The sequence below is a fragment of the Chenopodium album genome, chromosome 1 (genome assembly GCF_948465745.1).
Source record: "Chenopodium album chromosome 1, dcCheAlbu1.1, whole genome shotgun sequence".
Lineage (NCBI taxonomy): Eukaryota > Viridiplantae > Streptophyta > Magnoliopsida > Caryophyllales > Amaranthaceae > Chenopodium > Chenopodium album.
Genome location: NC_137834.1, coordinates 42695657 through 42715232, shown reverse-complemented (window position 1 = coordinate 42715232; position 19576 = coordinate 42695657). Strand labels below are relative to the sequence as shown.

The following is a 19576-nucleotide window of genomic DNA, read 5'->3' as shown; positions in this document are numbered from 1 at the left end:
GTCTCCTCGGGAGGTGGAAAACTCAGCACATGACCCGTCCACCCAAGATCAACCTGAGGCTGAGGCTGCGGAGGCTGCTGCGATGACGAGCCGACCTCGTACATCCCACCACCTTTAAGAGCGGAGGTAGCCTCTCCCTGGCCTACCGGCGCAGCATGTGCACCCTCAGATGAAGAGCCTGAGCCCTCTACCGCCTCGGTACGGGCAACCTCAAAATGACCACCCCGACCACCCGAACCGGTGCGGTGACGTCTCGAGCTAGACCTCGCCGGTTCCCTCTGCACCTCAGGTCTCGTATGCGTACGAGAAGGAATGGGATGACCTTGTAAAAGAAACTAAGATCAGAAATATGCAAAATAGAAGCGGTAATGCAAAAACATAAGAAGGGAAGCTACCTCCTGAACGGCGTCGTCTCGACTGATATGTAGCCACGTTCCTCATCCAGATGAGCTGGCTCCGAAAGGCATCTACGCATTGTGTCATAGCCGAGACCACCTCGCGTGAGAACTGTCAAAGAAGTAAGTCAGTAAACGTGCATACCATATATGGACTAAAGTTGCAGAAAAATAAGCTTACCAAGTCTGGTGACAAGGAATCGACCGCTCCACAAAGCGCTCGCCCTCAGGAGCCGGAGGAATCATCTCCTTAATCGGCCCGTATGTCCCCTGATAGTGTATGGACATACGAGGTGGCACGAACTCAGTAGGACCACACTGACAAAGCAAGTCAAAATCAGTAAAGCATTACTTGGGGGCTACTTAACGAAAGGTAAAAGATGAAAATCATACCGCCACTTCCTCAGCAGGTACAGGAACTGGAGCTAACAACGGCAGTTGCTCCTCCTCATAGCACCGCCCAGGGATCGTATAAGATCGCCAAGGGGTACCAGCTCCCTCTAACATGCTCACTAACCTCGCGACATTAAACATGTGACGCGGTGGAGGAGTAGGAACGACCAAGGTATCTGAGGAATGCTGAATAGAAACTCTCTCCCCAAGATACGCGACCGCACCATAGGTCCCTAAGAAATAGCGACGCTCAGCAAAATACTGCGCGGCTAGCCCAAGGACTGCCAAGTCGACCCACGGTCGGTACTGCACATCAGGCTCCTGCAAAGAACGCCTATCCGACGAGAATCTATCAAAGGTATCACAAAATGTTCAAATATGTAAAGAACCATACCGAGATGATCCAATCTCAGACATAAGAAGTGGGCATCCCCACGCGGCGGCTTCCCCAGGAAGCACTTACTGGAAACCTGCGCAGCGACGGTCTCGCTGACAAAGATGAGGGAAAGTACTCGTAGAACCAGATCTACAAAAGCAAAAATTATCAGGAAGTGCTAACTAAAGCTTAGAGCTAAACTTTACAGGAAATAAAGTGTACCTCAAAGACCCTCCAAAAGTCGGATAGAGCAACGTTCCCCGTGAAGGACTCATGTCAAAATGCTCGAATAAAGTCAGCATAGGCCAAGCTGGCCCAGTCGTAAGTCCCGATCCGGTGTAGATCTCGGACAACAGGAAGGTAGTAAAGCAGCGCCCTACTACCCTTGTCAGGGGAGAACTTCCCTGACAGCAAGATAAGTGCAAAGATGCGCACCCGCTGCTCTCGGGTAGTCGCACCATCAACAAAAGCCGCTGCTAGAGTTGAGCGGCGAATCCCCTTCGCGCTGAACTGAATCGACTCCACCTCAGCTAGAGCCCGAACAACAATCGGACCCAACAGCTCCTCGACCTCGGGAGAAAAGACGCTGATCTCGCTATCGAACGGCAGTGCCACAGAGCTAAAGTCCAGTCCCGTAATGAGACTGAAATCGGTCGGGGTGACCATCATCTCACCCCAAGGGAAGTGGAAAGTGTTAGTGGTGTCCCAAAAGAACTCCACCAGAGCGTGAACCACTTGGTGACCCCCGCTAGAGGCAATCATGGCCTCTGAGGTCTCAAACAGTGCAGTCAGTCTGCAAGACTCCCATAGAAGTCTTGTCTCGTCATCATTGACGATGTACATCTTGTACAGGTCGCCAAAACCGTCGCAACCAAAACCATGACAGCGCGTCCTCCCAACTGTAATGCCTCGTCTCACCCTCTTAGAGATGTGGTGAACGGGAGAGAAGTACAAAGTCCGCTCATCCCACTCAGGGAGTCGGCCGAGTGAAGTGGACGGATCAGCGTCGTCCTCTACGAGCTCATGCTCCCGTCGAACGTCTCAGGACCGTGAACCTGAGCCTCGCTGTCTAGCTATGCTACATTGTGAAGAATAATCATAAATTAAGGTTCTATGGTAGCTAAGGTTCACCTAGCCGCATGATACTATGTTCGCAAAAAAAAAATATTTAAAAAAAAAAAATAGAGTACGTAGTACTAAAACAGAGTGCAAATTCATATTGAGCATATACAACATTTTTCAAGCATTCAAACAATTTCTTGCAATACTATGGTAATTATTCTGAAAAATTGGACAAGAATTGCTAGCAAAAACGTCAGGAACAAGCCTTATTGTCTTCCCGACATTAAGAGGTCCAACAATGGTGATTCGTTTGTTCCTTCACCAAATTGAGTCAAACAAGTTTCAAATTACTCCCAAAGCAATATATAAACATAATTAAGCAATTTCATGGCATAAAATTTGATAAACAAAAAGAATTTAGCAAATTAAAATTCGAATTTTTAAGAAATTCGTAAACAAATGCATGCAAAATTCATTAAAACCGGCGTTAGATTGGAGGATACTTACATAGATTGGGAAAATGGATGGAATAAGCTTTGATTTGAAACAAATTTGAGCGAATTCGGTTGAGAAAAGAGCAAGAATGAGCCAAATGAAGTTCTGAGAATTTCTCGAGCAAGAACGCGAGCAGCAGCAGCGGAAATGAAGAAGAGAAGGGTATTTAAGGAAAACCCGACTCTAGCGCCAAGCGTCAAACCTTGGCGTCAGTCGATAAGGCTTAGCGCCTGGCGCTACAGCCAAATAAGCGGCGCTAGCGTTATTTCAGGGGCGCCTGATCGCTCAGCCATTTAGTACGGTTTTTTCAACCTTTTGCAATATATTTTAGGCTCCTTGGTACGCTAGTTAGCCCCTCTGAGCAATTGACACAATTTTAGTAATCGTCTTGATTACAATTACGTAAAGTGATCGACTTGATGAAAGATCGTCTCACATAGTTTAAAGCGCCTAAGCATTGGCTAATCGCAAAAGGCACCGACATACTGGTTCATTCAGCAAGGCACCGACATACTGGTTCATTCAGCAAAAGACACCGGCATACAGGTTCAAAAACAGCAAAAGTGTCGGCGTACAGGCATAACGGAAGCAAAGTTCAAGCGAGCTTTTATAGATCGACAAGCGTAGGTCTCCGGTAATTTTCTTTGGAATATTATCGCAACAAATGAGGATAGCTTTAAGCGAGGATATCTTCGGCAGCGTTCCCTAGCTTGCGGAGAGTTATCACAAACAAATGGAGGTGATTTCAAGCGAAGTTGTCTTCGATCCTGTTCCCTGGCTTGCGGAAGATGGTCAAAGTGCTACAAGGTCGTTTCAAGCGAAGCAATCTTCGATGGGGTTCTCTAGCTTGCAGAAGTTTATCATGGTGGAAGTGGAGACAATTACAAGCGTAGCAGTCTTTAGGCAGCATTCTCTAGATTGTAGGAGGTTGTGAAAAAAAAAATACAAAAGTACAGAAATGCAGCAACAGATCGGTTACTTTCAGAGACGTGTGCTCGACGATGCAAGATACGTGTTTCTTAACTCTTTTATCTGTTTAACTAATGCTGGTTTGCAGGTATCAGCGTTACAAGAATGATTTAGGATCGCAGAACGTTCTGAATCATTCTCCATCCCTATCGCTACTTTGACTTTTGTTTTCGAAACTGGCGTTTCTCCAAACTCAGTCAAAGTGGGGGCTTCTGTAGTCACCCATTTGTGTCTCCCCAAAACCAAACCCGGTGATGAGTACCTTTCACGTCAAATCATAATCGAATGAAGTGAAAGTGTGGAAAGTCTAGTGTTGCGGATAGTTTTAATTTATTCTTTTCTCTCTGTTTTTGAATATCTATTTTAAGAAAACAGCGAATCCAGTTTGGTTGGTTTGAGCCAAATTCCGATGAATTATATATTATAAGCCAAATTCCGATGAATATTGAGGAAGTTATGGCCAAATTACTAAACTAGGGCTGGTTTGAGCCTTATATGCGGCCCAATGATCTAGGGGAGGGCCTAATACGGATTTATCATTCCTAATGCAATTAGGAATGGTTTTAGTCTTCTAGATTCTTCTAGAAGGTTCTTTTCAATCCTAATTCAATTAGCATTGATAAATTGACTTTTGTTGACTTTTTAGAGTTTTAATCGGAATAAAAGAGTGCTTTTGAGGATCTTACGATTTTATCCTCCTGAACGGTTAATTTCTATCTTATTTTAGAAAATGCGTAAAAAACTTGGTTAGCGCCTAACGCCAGCATTAGCGCATGGCGCTAAGCTTGGCGCCTGGCGCTAGCATTAGCGTTTGGCGCTAACTCTTTTTTTTTCACGTCAGAACTCTGGTTCGATTTTCTATCTTTTGGCTGATTTTCTCTATAAATTGTCTTCTAAAAACTCCGTTTGGAATCATCTACAATCATCAACTCTCTAGTTTTCTAATTCTTTTCTCTCTAAGCTAAAGCTTCCCTCTCTCTCTCTCTCTCTCTCTCCCTCTCTCTGTTCTAAACTTACCATCTTTTTACAAAATTCCTCATTCACGAGACCTAGATACACCCAGTGTTATTCGAAGTTGCCTTCGCCCTAGACGTGAAAGGTTTTTAATTTCTGAGGGTTTAGTCCCAAATCTCTGTTCCAATTATTTAATTTAATTGTTTTTTATTATTTTCCTTGAAGTTACTAACGTGTGTATTTTGTTATTAGAAAGAGTGTACGAGGCATCCAAGTAAGCGCTTTAATGGTTTTTATTGATATTATGATGTATAAATCATGCTTAGGTTGTTGTTATGATTCCTAGTGTTATGTTAGGGTATTTTGATCTTCCTAGTATCAAGTCTAGGGTAACTTTAATATCAAGTATGATGCCTTTTATTTTCTTCCTAATATTTATGATCGTTAGTATCATGTTAGGGTTAAAGCTTTAATTTTTATTGTTTAGTGACATGCTAGGGTTTGTTATTAATCTTGTTAGTATCATGCCTAGGATCTTGCTATTATTATTATGCTTTATTATTAACATGATGATGATGATTTTTTATGATTATAATTGTTATAATAATTTATTGTTATTATGTTGCTTGATATTTATTGTTATTGCTTGATCACGCCTTTCATGCATGTTTAAAGGGAATTTGGTACTTGTAATCACGCTTAATAAGATAATTAATAATCTTGTTTAGGGTTAATTTGATTATAATTCAAGTTATTGCCAATAATAGGTTTATTTGTGCATTAATATTCAACCAACATAGGTTAATTAGGTTTAGGGTTAATCATATTGATTGCATGTTAGTAAAAAAGCGCACATGAATACGATCAGAATAAAGTAGAGGCCTATTATTAGGGCAGGTTCAATCTCTTTTAGGTTGGATTTGTACCTTCATCCCCGAGCTACCAGTCATGGTTCCAGACCTATTGGAGTTGACGATCTCCTAGATCATTAAGGGGTGTAACCTTCACCTGGTGAACGGTTTACAAGTTCCTAAAACTTGTTGGCGACTCTTTTGCTCTAGCTTCTTTCCCTTTGGACGCCACCGTACTTAAGTGTATGATCACAGTGGGGTTCAAGCCAGCGATAATGCTTGAAATATTCCCTACAAGCGTCAAATTGCTTTTTGGCAAAATGGGAGCCTCCATCACTAATTAACACCCTTGGAACCCCAAATCTAGGAAAAATGATCTTCTTTAGAAGCTTAAGCACAACCTTGTGATCATTGGTAGGAGAGGGTATGGCTTCAATCCATTTTGTCACATAATCAACCACTACCAAGATATATAGATTTCCACAAGAGGAAATGAAAGGCCCCATAAAGTCCATCCCCAAAACATCAAAAGGCTCTACTTCCAAAATACTTTGTTGAGGCATTTCATCCCTTTTGGTTATGCCACCACTTCTTTGACACCTATCACATTGGGAAATGAACTTGTGGGCATCCTTATGCATCGTCGGTCACCACAATAGAGATTCAGAAATTATTTCCACCGCCTTATCAACACCCCCATATCCTCCACATGGTAGCGAATGTCAATTCTAAAGAACTCCTTCGATTTCATGATGCGGAACACATTTTCAAAAAAGGCCATCTCCACATTGTTTGAACAAGTATGGGTCATTCCAAAAGTACCTCCTCACTTCCTTGAAAAACCTCTTCTTTTGTTGAGAAGAAAATTCCGGGGGAATGACTCCACAAGCAAGATAATTAGCGATGTCCGCATACCAAGGGCTAGATGTTGAAGCCATAGCCATGAGAGTTTCAAATCCTATCTCATCATTGATTGGTACATCATTTTTGTTCTCAAAGGGTAGCCTAGACACATGATCCGCAACATAGTTCTCCGCTCCCTTTTTGTCCCTCATTTACATGTGAAAATCTTGAAGAGAAAGAACCCAACGGATTAGTCGAGGCTTTGGTTCCTTCTTAGTCATGAGACATCGCACCGCAATATGATCCGTGTACACAATGACCTTAGAGAAAAATAATATAGGACCTAAACTTATAAAAGGCAAACATAACCACTAGCATTTCCTTCTCCGTTGCTGTATAGTTCTTTTGAGCGTCATCAAGAGTCCTACTTGCATAGTAGATGACACATGATTTTCCTTCATTTATTTTCCCAAGCACGACACCCACTGCAAAATCTCTCGCATCGCACATTAGCTCAAAAGGCAAGCTCCAATCCGGAGCTTGCACAATGGGAGGAAAGGGCTTGAGTTCTACCTTAGGTGGAGGCTTAGAACTCTCCTCCAATTTCTCTTCCTTGGACTCAAGCTCGATCTCAACTTGTCGTTTAACCTCCTCCTTTGAGGATTCCTCCGTTGCCATGACAAATTCTTTTGCCTCTTGAGAGTGGAACTCTTCCTTACATGTAAGAGCTTCTACCATTGGATCTCGAGGCTTCATCATTACCCTCCCCAAGCGATCTAACTCCTCATTCACAACATCAACTCTATAGCATTTTTCAACCATGGGGGTCTTGAGCAACTTAGAAAACTCAAAGACAATCTCCTCATCGGCCACCTCACATGTGATGGTGTTGTTCTTGCAATTGATGACCGCCCCCAAAGTTTTAAGAGCTTCACGTCCCAAGATCAAAGGAGTGTTAATATCTTCCTCCATATCCATCACTACAAAGTCACAAGGCATGTAAATGTCCCACTTGAATTGGAACATCCTCAAGCTCTCCACAAGGTAATTTTACCGATCGATCGGCCAATTAAATTGTCTTCCTTGTAGGGATCATCTCTATATTGAGTTTTTGAGCAATGGATAGAAATATTAAACTAACACTTGGTCCAAGATCGGCTAAGGCGCCCCTATCTTCCATGTTTCTGATTTTTACCGGTAAAGTGAAACTTCCCGGGTCTTTTTCCTTCTTGGGCATCTTATGTTGGACAAGAGCATTCACTTGATGTGGAACAGTGATAAGATCATTATTTAACTTCCTCTTGTTGGTGAGAATATCCTTGAGGAACTTGGAGTAAGATGGCTTTTTTGTGACAACTTCAATGAAAGGGAGAATGATGTGCAAATTCTTCATCACACTAAGGAATTTTTCAAACTTGTCGTTCAACTTCCTCTTCGCAAGTCGACCGGGAAAAGGAACCGGTCCATCAAGATTCCTAGCCTCACTAGGAATTGAAGTTGTCTTCTCAATGTCAAGGTTCTTCTTCTCCGAACCTCCTTCTATCTCATCAACTTTTTCTTTCTCACCTCTCTTATCCTCATTTACACTCTCTTCTCCTCCCTTCTTTTCCTCACTATCCCCCTCATTTAGACCTTCATAGGAAGTTCCCGACCTCAATGTAATCGCCTTGCATGTATCTGGTTTTGTGTTATGAGAAGGGTTAGGTTGTGTTTGTCCAGCTAGAGTATATGGTGAATTGAAAAGAGTTCTCTAGTCCAATTGAGCTAGTTGTGAATCAACCATCTTGTTATGAGCTCCTATTTCTTGCATTTGTTGCCCAAAAGTTTGCATTTGTTAATGCATGGCTTGAAGGAGTTGAGTTTGTGTTAGCTCCGCTTGAGGTGCTTGTTCTTGATTTCTTTGAGGCACTTGGGTTTGATTGTTGTATTAGTTGTTCCTTGAGTAGCTTCCTCTTGGGTTTTGGTGTTGGGATGGAGGTGGAATTTGGTATTGAGGGTTGGAATTGTAGGAAGGTTGAGCTTGTTGGTTCCATTGTTGAGGTTGAGATGCAAACCCGGGTGGTGGTTGTCTCCAAGCTGCTCCACCGCCGCTTCCTCTAAATCCATCTTGCCTTGTGTTGTATGCCGCTACATGCTCGGGGCTCAAACCTCCACAATAAGATGTATCATTAACTTGAGAGGAGCTTGCTCCACCACTTCCACTTGCATTCACACTCGTGTTCAACTTGGAAAGCCCTTGTGTTAGTTGATCAATTTGATGTTGCAATTGATCAACCTTCTCCAATTCATAAATCTCACCTCTCTTTGGTGCATTCCTTCTTCAACCCCCCCAAGAGTAGTTCTTTGCTACCTCTTTGATTTTTGCTTCAACGTGATTTTGGGGGATCTTGATCAATTGTCCACCCGCCCGGCATCCAAGTTGGCTCTAGACATGGACTCCAATCCATCGTAGAAAAACCGTATGAGCAAACCTTGATTGTTCTCACGGTGAGGACACGCTTGCACTAACTCTTTGAACCTCTCCCAAGCTTCACCAAGACTTTCATCAGCTTCTTGCTCAAATTATGCGATCTTCCTTCTCATTTCGGTAGTCTTTTCCTCGGAAATAAACCGCTTCAAGAATGCCTTGACTACCTCCCTCCATGTCGTGAGAGAGTTAGGCTTTACTTGCTTTAGCCATTTATTTACTCTTCCGGTGGGAGATTGCCGGAAGCGATGCATACAAATGTAGTCTTGGCTAACTTCATTGGTTTGCATCATCGCGCACAACTCGAGGAATAAGTCCAAATGTTCAATGGGGTCCTCACTTGCACTTCCGGAAAATTGCTCCGATTGGACCATTCTAGTATATTGGGGATGAATTGTGAAGTTGGTTTCCGTGACAGGTAGCAAAATCCCTCCTAAGAGCTCCTAATCTTCCGGATTTTCGAACTCACGAAACAAAACATCATCTTCTTGTCCCGGCATTGGTTCTCTTTGCGAACTTGAAGAGTAAGAATCACTCCCACTATCAACTATAGCACCAACACCTCTTCCCTCTTCTTGATAAAGCCTACAAAATTGTCTCATGTTTCCATCATTGAGAATGTTGAGGCCTTTTTAGAGGGAGATTGTACTTCTCATGTTTATTTTGAGCTACCTCCCAAGTTTGACCCTCAACCCTTGGATGAGCTTCCTTTGAACCTTAATGATGATTTAAAGCTTTTGAGAGCTCATTTATGGTGTGAAGTTTATGAGGAGGGTGTGATTGAGAATAAGCTAAATTTGAATAATGACGAGTTGTAGGAGAGCCCTTTGGATGTGAGTTCATTGGATGAGAGAGCTTGTGTTTTAATGGATAATGGTGTAAGTGAGCAACTGATAAGTCACTTTTATGTCACTTTTAGGGTATTTTTTATGCTTATTTTCCGGTTTAGTTTCTAATATTTTCTCTAGTTTTATACTTTATTTCGCTTATTTTCTTATTTTTCTTATTCGTTCTCTATTTTGAGTATTTTTGCAATTTTATTAGTTTTTATTTTATTTTTGTAGCTTTAGTTAATAATTTCCCACTTCTCTCGTTTTATTTATTTCCTTTTAGTTTCTAGTTTGTTTTATTTTATTTTATTTTTTATTTTTTTTTATTTCACACTAGTAGAAAAAGGCTTATTTGCGTCGCTCATTTATAGTGTATTTGCGTCGCTTCTATGAGCGACGCAACTGCTCGCGACGCAAATGACTTTTAAGTCATTTGCGTCGCTCCTAGGGGCGACGCAAATAAGAGTCATTTGCGTCGCTCCTTTATAAACAAGCGACGCAAATGACTTTTTTTATAAACTTATTTTTTGTCATTTGCGTCGCTCCTTTATAAACAAGCGACGCAAATGACTTTTTTTATAAACTTATTTTTTGTCATTTGCGTCGCTCCTTTATAAATAAGCGACGCAAATGACTTTTCTGACAAACATATTTTTTGTTATTTGCGTCACTCTTTTCTAAAGGAGCGACGCAAATAACTCTTTAGATAAACTTATTTTTTGTTATTTGCGTCACTCCTTTATAAAAGAGCGACGCAAATGACTTTTCTGATAAACTTATTTTTAGTCATTTGCGTCGCCCCTTTATAAACAAGCGACGCAAATGACTCTTTTGATAAACTTTTTTTGTTATTTGCGTCGCTCCTTAATAAACAAGCGACGCAAATGACTCTTCCAATAAATGGATTTTTTTGTTATTTGCGTCACTTGTTTATATAGGAGTGACGCAAATGAGGTGAATTTTTTTTTTTTTTTAATTATAATATAATAATTGCCTTGTATATGTTTGTAGTACCTGTTTTCCTAGGTATAAAGTAATATGCTAACGCTAATATAATTGAAATTAAAATGCAATATTATTGAATAATGCAAATGTAAATTTCGGCAGAGTCTCCTTTGTAATTTGGCCTACCCATAAAATTGGGAATGACGGCATTATATTAACAACCTTTCCAATAATTTACATCTCAATATCATAGACATTATACTCATCATCCCAACACCAATTAACCAAATTACTTCATTTCAAGCCTATAATCCAAAACAAGAGTCAAACATGCGCTAAGTGATAAATCTAAAGTTCAACATTACATATAAAATACTCTGCCCAAATATCTCGGATCTCATTTATCTCCTCCTCGGTGTACGGTGTAGTTCTTGAAAAATCCTATCAACACAACAAATATACAAGAGGAAAGTTTTAATTCAAGATTGTAGCTAACATCAAATTGTATTTATCAAACAAAAATGAAATATTTGACAACTCATACCTGAATAAGATCTTCACTGCTATGGTGATGTTCAAGTATTTCGTACATATAACGCATGATGTAGTAGCCACACTCACGTCCACCCAATTGTTGAGGACACTACATGTAATATATTTGTAAGTTGAATTAAATTGTTATACTTCAATTATTAAGAAACTAAAATTTAGGGTCAGAAATTAAGGTAACCTGTCCCAAATGCCATGTCAATTTACTTCCCCTAGATTGTCCACTTAATGCCTTAAAACTTCGAAAAGCACTACACATGTGAAACAAAAAACATATATATATTACCCTTACACACATAAAATCATGACATTAATAACAAACTAGACTTACTTTGTCATTGCAAACTTAATTGCTAAATTTCGCTTCTGCCTCAAAGAATCAAAGATGATGACTTCACGCTTAGCCATGCATAAGACCAAAAGAACCCAATGATTCCTACATAATAAATTAGACACACATTTGTAAAAGAGTAAAATAATATCAACAATTTGCAAAGTTCAAATAAATACAAGTTCAAAGTTTATACTTTTCATGGTATGGGCATAAGATGAACTGCTTAGATTTTTGTTTTTCCATCACATGTGTCATGTATAGTAGGATACGATCAGCATCACTATGCAAATAGGTTTCTGAAATCATTTCCGGACACATGAATCCAATGGAAGCCACTTCCTCCGTATCGAGTAAGTCACTCAAGGCCCTACATATATATCATGTAATAACATTATAAATGGTAATAAATAAGTATATGGGAAGAGTGAAATTTGAATATCTTACATCATAAAAACTTGCAAAACTGAAATATTCAGCCAAGCTCCTGTGAGAAGTTGATTGACATCTTCACGTTTGATAATGATGTCCTTACTGTCTTCATAACTAAAGGTCCAAGCATCAGCCTTAACCTTAATAGTTTCACCTTCGGGTAATGAAGATAACAAACTATTCAAAGACCCACACTTCTGAGACAAGTTTTCCAAAGCATAATCCATAAGAAAAGCTTTTTTTGGATTGGTGTTGGACTCTTTTGTTTCGCGACCACTTTCAACTACTTTCATTTTGTCTTGCATGTTTTCTTTGGCCGCTTTGTTGTTACCATTGTTCTTATTTGATATGAATTCCTAATCAATAGTAAAGCAAATCTATTCAACAATTTGCTATATTTTGTATGGCAAACTATATGTAAATTGTTACAAAAATAATTTACCTTGTCATGCATGAGTGAAACCAAGTATTTCGGCCATTGGGTAAATGTACCATGAGCATGATTAAGTTTCTTGATGACTGAAGAAGGAACTGGAACCGAGAATTCTTTGAACTCGTCAAAAAAATCATCAACACTCACCCTCACGTGATCCGGAAGGAGGTTACTATGATGATCAAGGATTAACTCCGGATGATATGTACCTTCAGCTACAATGACTTTCTCAGAGTCATTTTTCAACAATGATAGCCGACAAGGAACCGGTTCCTTATAAAGATAGAAAAAAATCATAATTAAAAAATATAGAAAACTGAGTTACAAAGTTAAAAGTATGTTGCAGTCATAAATCATTAAAAAAAAAAAAGATACAAAATATAAAATAACAAAGTGTTGGATACCTGTATGTTTGCAAATGGATCATCACCCACTGATTGGCAACTACTAGGATTTTGCTGAGTCGTCCGGCCTATGTTATTCATTTCTATCATTTCAGTTGGAATTTGAATACCAATCTGTTTAGCAAATAACATAAACTTCTCTTGAACCATGGAATCCATTTTAGAATCCATCTCTTGCATAGTCTCCTCTCGTACCCTCCGGGCTACTCTTGCCTCTAATTCTTCCAGCTCATCATCTCCGAATTCCCTACCCCGTCGGCCACTACGCCTCTCTCCGGATCCCCATACAGCTTTAGTGCCAATTCCACTGCCAAATGCTATTGCCCGACCATTACGATCTTTTTTCCCAAGGGCACGAGATAAGATATCATCATGCCTATTAGGAACAAAGTTTCCTTCAGCTTGTTGCTTTCTCCAATTATCCTACACAATGACTTCAAGTTAGAAAACTTTGGTTGCAATACATAAACTTAACAAAATATATTCAAACTTGAAATAAAGACTTATTACATATACTTATTATATACTTACAATGGATTCTTTCACCTCTCTTGTTTTCTCATCTGGCAAATAAGGATTTCCCTTATCATCTTCTATTGATCTTGCTAGAAGCCAAGCATATGTCCTATCCGGCAAACTAGACACAACCGAAGAACAAGATGAAGTACTGGATGCTGAAGATGTCGTGGGAATATACCCTTTTCTACGCCATACAATATTCATTTCACCATATGATTTGGCTCCTAAATGGTGAGGGTATTCGTTGAAAGACTGGCTTTGTCTTGCCTTCTCACTGATTTCCTATTTTCACGAGCATAAATGAAGATTAGTACATAAGAATCCGTTAACAAAGTATTAATAACCCGCATGATCATTGATATTAATACACACAAACCTTAAAATCATCTGTCGTATGCTCCTCCACAAATGTTTTCCACATATCCTCAGATATGAAATCATAGAGTACATACGGCATTCTTTTCTCCTTCGGCATATTCCTGGTACATGTGATCCAACCACTGACCAATTTTGTTTTGAAATCTCTCCAAGTTTTATCACAAGTGCGTAGGACCTTTTTTTCTTGTCTTCATCTTCTTCGATTTGAAACTCTCTCTACGCAAAAAATTAAAAAAATAAAAAAAGTTAGTAAATAATTTCATCATATTCAAATAAATTGTTTTCATCATATTCAAATAATGTCAAAATGATCATATAATAGTATAACATTTAACATATAATAGTGAATATTACCTTAACATCTTCCCACAAAGTGTCTTTTATTCCTTGTGGAACTTGATTCCAATCTTTATACAATATAGACACCTTTGCACGACTTATTTCACCAACATGAATTTTGTATGCTTTTGCCCACTTTCCAATGGGTCGACACAATTCATCCCATTCAAGCACTCTAGGAACCCTAGGCATGGATTTTAGGCCCTTTGAAGGACCTCTTGGCTTTTTTTTCTTCTTCTGAGAGTCGGTTGTTTGTAGCTCTGATTGTGATTGATTGTGTGGCTCATCTTCCTCACTTTGCAAAGACATGGAACGATTATGAAAATCCTCATCCTCCATTATTACTTACCTGAAAAAAAAAGACATAAATAAATTAAGACATCGATTTATATCATTTTTAAATTATAAACTTGAACACATAACAATAATAAGCAATTTATGCAATTACTAACACATATTGGAAAAAAAAAATCATAGAATTCATACCTCCTTCATTCTTCTCTTTTGCGATATAAAATCCTTCATTATGATCTTTTCGTTTCAACGTTGTGTCAAAATCATCGACTATTGGAGGGATGCTCCAAACGGAAGGTGGTGACTCATTAAATTGCTCATCATATTCTTCCTCGTCCACCACATCTTCAATGCCAAGTATCCTTCTTTTACCTTCTAAAACAACTGACCACTTACAATCAGCTGGGTCAGCCATGTAAAAAACTTGTTTTGCTTGTGAAGCTAATATAAATGGATCAGCTAGATGCCCTCGTCGACCAAGATTTACAAGGGTCAAGTTCCCTTGTTCATCTGTTTTTACATCACGGCTACTATCAGCCCACTTACATCGAAATAGAGGAATCTTGAAATCAACATAATCCAGCTCTATTATTTCTTCAATGATTCCATAATAAAATTTCTTCTTATCCACAAGTGTTTTATCATGTGCACTAACATACTCAGATGACAAACCTACTACTTTAACACCACTGTTTTGCATTGTTGACTTGTCATCTTGTCGGCTAGTGTAAAAAGAATACCCATTGATGTCGTATCCCTCATATGACATGACTTGACATTTAGCACCATATGCCAACCATCTCAATGTGTCAGATATATCGTTAGGTGTGGTGGATAGTTGGGACATCACTCGTTCCTTGAACCATGTAACGAATGAACAATTATGCTCCTTTATCAGCTGAAGATCACTTTTGGAAGGATATTTATTTTTAAGAAAAAGCATGTGCTCGTCCAAGTAAGGATGAACCTCACTAAGATTTTGCAACACAAAAAGCTCGGCCTTATTTTTCATTTCAAAGCCCATGGATATCCTTTTCCTGCCAATAGTACCTTGACCTCCAAGCCTCCCATCGTGTCGAGACTTTGGCAACCCAATTTTCTGTGAACGTGCAAGATATTGAGCAACCCATGCTGCCACTTCCTCAGAAACTGTTCGTTGTACAATACTAGCTTCAGGTTTGGCCGGATTCATGACTTTTCCCTTTAAGTCACCCATTTCTCGTTCAAAAGGATACATGTATCTCATACACACTGGTCCACAAAGTTAAATTTCACGTACAAGATGAATAACCAAATGAGGCATCACGTCAAAAAAAGATGGGGGAAAATACATTTCAAATCGACACATTGTCTCAAGTATATCTGCTTGCAAGTCATCTAAAATACTTGGATTTATGACCTTGCTACAGATAGTGTTAAAAAAGACACATAATCTTGTAATTGTATACCTCACTTGAGGTGGCAAAATTCCTCGAATGGCAACTGGTAATAATTGTTGCATCAAGACATGACAATCATGAGATTTCATGCCACCCAATTTCAAGTCAGACATTGACACAAGTCTACGAAAATTAGAAGAAAATCCAGCCGGGACCTTTAAACCATGCAATGACTCACATAAGCTAGTTTTTTCCTTTTTAGACAAGGTAAAGCAAGCTGGGGGAAGATACCAGCGTTTTCCTCGAGATTCGGGTGCCAACTCTGAACGACCCATAGCAGCCATGTCTTTTCTTACTTTAACTCCATCCTTTGTCTTTCCTGGCATGTTTAATAAAGTTCCCACAATGGCATCACATATATTTTTCTCAATATGCATTACATCTAGACAATGTCTAACTTCCAAATGTCTCCAATATGGAAGAGACCATAGCTCAGACTTCTTCTTGTAACCCCCAGTTGATTTGCTTTTGTAAGGCTTACCAAACTCATTCTCAATGTCTTTGACCCGCTGATAAACCTCACTTGCACGTAAAGGGCCACGAGCTTCTCTCAACTCCACTTTTCCATTAAAAGACCCCTTATTGAATCGAAAAGGGTGGTCTTCTGGAAGATGTCTTTGATTATCCATGTATACATGCTTGCCACAATTGTCTAGGCGCAATGCCTCCAAATCATCTTCACAAATGGGGCAAGGAGTTCTTCCCTTCACAGTGTACCCCGACAAATTCCCATAAGCTGGGAAGTCATTTATCGTACAAAAAATCATGGCACGTAAAGTGAAATTGGTTTTACTATATGCATCAAACATTTGGACACCTTCATTCCACAACAATTTCAAATCTTCAATGAGAGGCGCTAGATACACATCAATGTCATTTCCAGGTTGTTTAGGCCCAGATATTAGAAGGGACAACATAATGTATCTAGACTTCATGCATAACCAAGGAGGCAAATTGTAGATAGTTAGAAGAACCGGCCAGGTGCTATATTGGGTACTTAGTGTCCCAAATGGGTTCATTCCATCTGTACTAAGACCAAGCCTAAGATTTCGATCTTCTTCACCAAAGTCCTTGAACTTTCGATCAATGTTCCTCCATTGCGGGGAATCAGCAGGATGCCTCATTAACCCATCTTTCTTCCTCCCATCAGCATGCCACCTCAATAATTTTGCAGTTTTTTCATCCGAGAAGAGTCTCCTAAATCTCGGTATAATTGGAAGATACCATAATACCTTAGCCGGAGACCCTTTCTTACACATCTCACCAGTATCATTCATCTTGTAACGAGAAACTCCACACCTTGGACACTCATGCAAATCAGCATACTCATTTCGATACAACACACAGTCATTGGGACAAGCATGTATCTTCTCATACTCCATACCCAAGGGGCACATAAGTTTCTTGGCCTCATAGGTGGAGTTTGGAAGTTCATTCCCGTCGGGAAACATTTCTACTAAGGCTTCTAACAACTGCGTAAAACCCTTGTCAGTCCAACAATTGCTCGCCTTTAAGTTGAATAACTTCATAATAGCACCAAGTTTAGTGAACTTTGTACAACCAGGATATAACGGGGTTTCAGCAGCTCTCAAAATACTATCATATGTCTGGGGACACTCTGTGAAATGGTCTTCAACATCTTGCATCATTTCATCTATCCTGTCCTTCTCCACTTCACTCTCACTTTCAACACCAATATCATCAGCTGTATCGATATCCTCACCTTGGGGGTCATTATCATCATCACAATGATTCTCATCTTCCCTTGGACAATAACTAGAACTTGCCTCAATATATATGCTCTCACCATGCCATGTCCACCTCGTGTAGTTTTCTTTAAACCCACGACGAATTAGATGATCTTTAATATCAACTATATCACGATATCCCCTCGAATTATTACAGTCACAACAAGGACAAAGAATATTCTTTGACTTATTCTCTGTTTGGTGTTTTAAGGCAACAGTGCTAAACTCTTCAATTCCTCGTAAAAAACTTGTACAATTTCGTTTACCATACATCCAACTTCGATCCATTTTCAACCACTGAATAACAAAATTAATTTTAAGATAATGTGTATATTTTGTAACATATATAGCTCCTTAACCATAAACAAGAATATAAGGCATCAAACATTTTCATTCAAAGTTTATATCATGTAAATGCAACTCCGGATGATCCAATAAGGTCCTTATCACTCCAACCTAACCCATTCTTGAATGTCCTATCTCACTAATAACTACTTGTAAAGTTTGGTTCTAAAGAAAATCCGGCAGCATTTCCCTATAGTTCTCCAAGCACACAATGTAGATAATCGGCTATCAACATATGTACCCAGAGAACAATCGGGAAATAGTGAGCCATGATCTTCTTAGATCCAAAACAATTCAAGTAGTTATCACCTAAATGAGATAGAACATTCAAGAACAGTCCCAAACCGGGGACTATTCAAGACTTACTCCTAATGAGTAAGCCCTAAACGGGTATCTAAGTCAATGATGCAAGTATTATTGCAATTCCAATCAATTATATCACAATTAAAAATCTCATACAATTCACAATCATTATACCAACCAGAACAAATAAGTTAATATTGCAAAGAATGGTTCAGATATATATACCACAAGTGAAGACAATCTCGTATGCGTACTACCGCCTTAATCGTTTGTCCACAACCAGAACCTCGAGCAACTTGTGGAATTCACTTCCGCATAATTAAGAATCTGCCATAAAAAATTACATATATTAAACCAACATAGTTGATTCAACTTAATCTGCCATGTGACATAAAAGTTGTTATTCGGCATTGATTCTATTCTTTAATCCTCTTTTTGTTTTCTTTTCTGATCAAATTTGACTTTATTACATATCTTTATAAGTAAAGGTGGGGGTGCATAACTGCATATGTAATAGTCAGGTGTGACGGGGTTCAAGCAAAGAGCAGGATTCTTAGTGGATCATAATTTTCACCAAAACCTTACCTAATTAATTAATCATACTAATAATTTTCTTCATAAAATCAGATCAAGCAACCCATTCCTAAGAGGTATTCACAATATTTGACTCACGTGACGCCATGTGAGTCCGTAGGAGCAATTTTTTAATTAATGGCAGATCTACTGGTACCGTACTCACCCCCTTTCCTTTATATCTTATTGTTTATAGTGGACAGGAATACATACAACATATACTATATATGATGATCACAGAAAGTGACCAAACCAAAAGGGACAGTCCAAATATTAAGTATCTTTGTCCCTGTGATTATGATAATCACTTTGTCTGACCACGTATTTGTGTGTGTGCTCGTGATCCTAAATCTCATAGAACAAGAGCGAGCACGAGAGAAATAGAGTTCAGGACATTACTGAAAGTGCCTAAGTAGAGGTACTTGTTCTCATAAACGCACCCAATTCGTGCTTCCCATCGCCCATTATGATGATGCCTACAAAAAAATTAAATGATAAAAAATAATTTTAATAAGACATTCAAAGAATCATAGATGTCAACCAGTAGTATATTGCAAAACAGCAACTGTAAAAATCTACAGACTAAATGCAAACAAATTTGCAGAACAAATGGAGCACTAACAATTATCCATAGTAAAAGAACACAATCTATTAAATTACTTTAGTTTGAAGTTTGAAACTTCAAAGAAACCATGGTATTTCAAAAAAAAAAAAAGAAGCCCCAAAAACAGTGCAATAGTATTTCACTGGGTGGAAGAACAGATCGCATAAAAGCAGGATTTGCAGGTGAACAACTATGTCAAGTTGACTGCACTCCTACGCCAATAACATGAAGTAATAATAAGCTCCTTACTTAACTAAACTACATAGAGAAAGTAAAAGACAATTTCCTACACGCCAGAGAAAAAC

At 39.1% G+C, this 19576-nt stretch overlaps 1 protein-coding gene and 1 non-coding gene across 2 annotated transcripts; one reads left to right on the top strand and one right to left on the bottom strand.

Annotated features, from left to right (window-relative positions):
• Positions 1-8816: 8816 nt before the first annotated feature.
• Positions 8817-8924, top strand: LOC145564821 (small nucleolar RNA R71). The gene has a single exon (XR_014094911.1). It is a non-coding gene; the product is annotated as a small nucleolar RNA R71 (small nucleolar RNA).
• Positions 8925-15523: 6599 nt separating this feature from the next.
• On the bottom strand, positions 15524-17719 carry LOC145631805 (uncharacterized). Its single transcript, XM_081683987.1, has one exon. It carries the CDS (start codon positions 17717-17719, stop codon positions 15524-15526), a length of 2196 nt encoding a protein of 731 aa, XP_081540113.1.
• Between the last annotated feature and the right edge of the window lie 1857 nt (positions 17720-19576).

Coding starts and splice junctions, on each gene's coding strand:
- LOC145631805 (XM_081683987.1), bottom strand. CDS start 17,719: ATGTATGGTAAACGAAATTGTACAAGTTTTTTACGAGGAATTGAAGAG.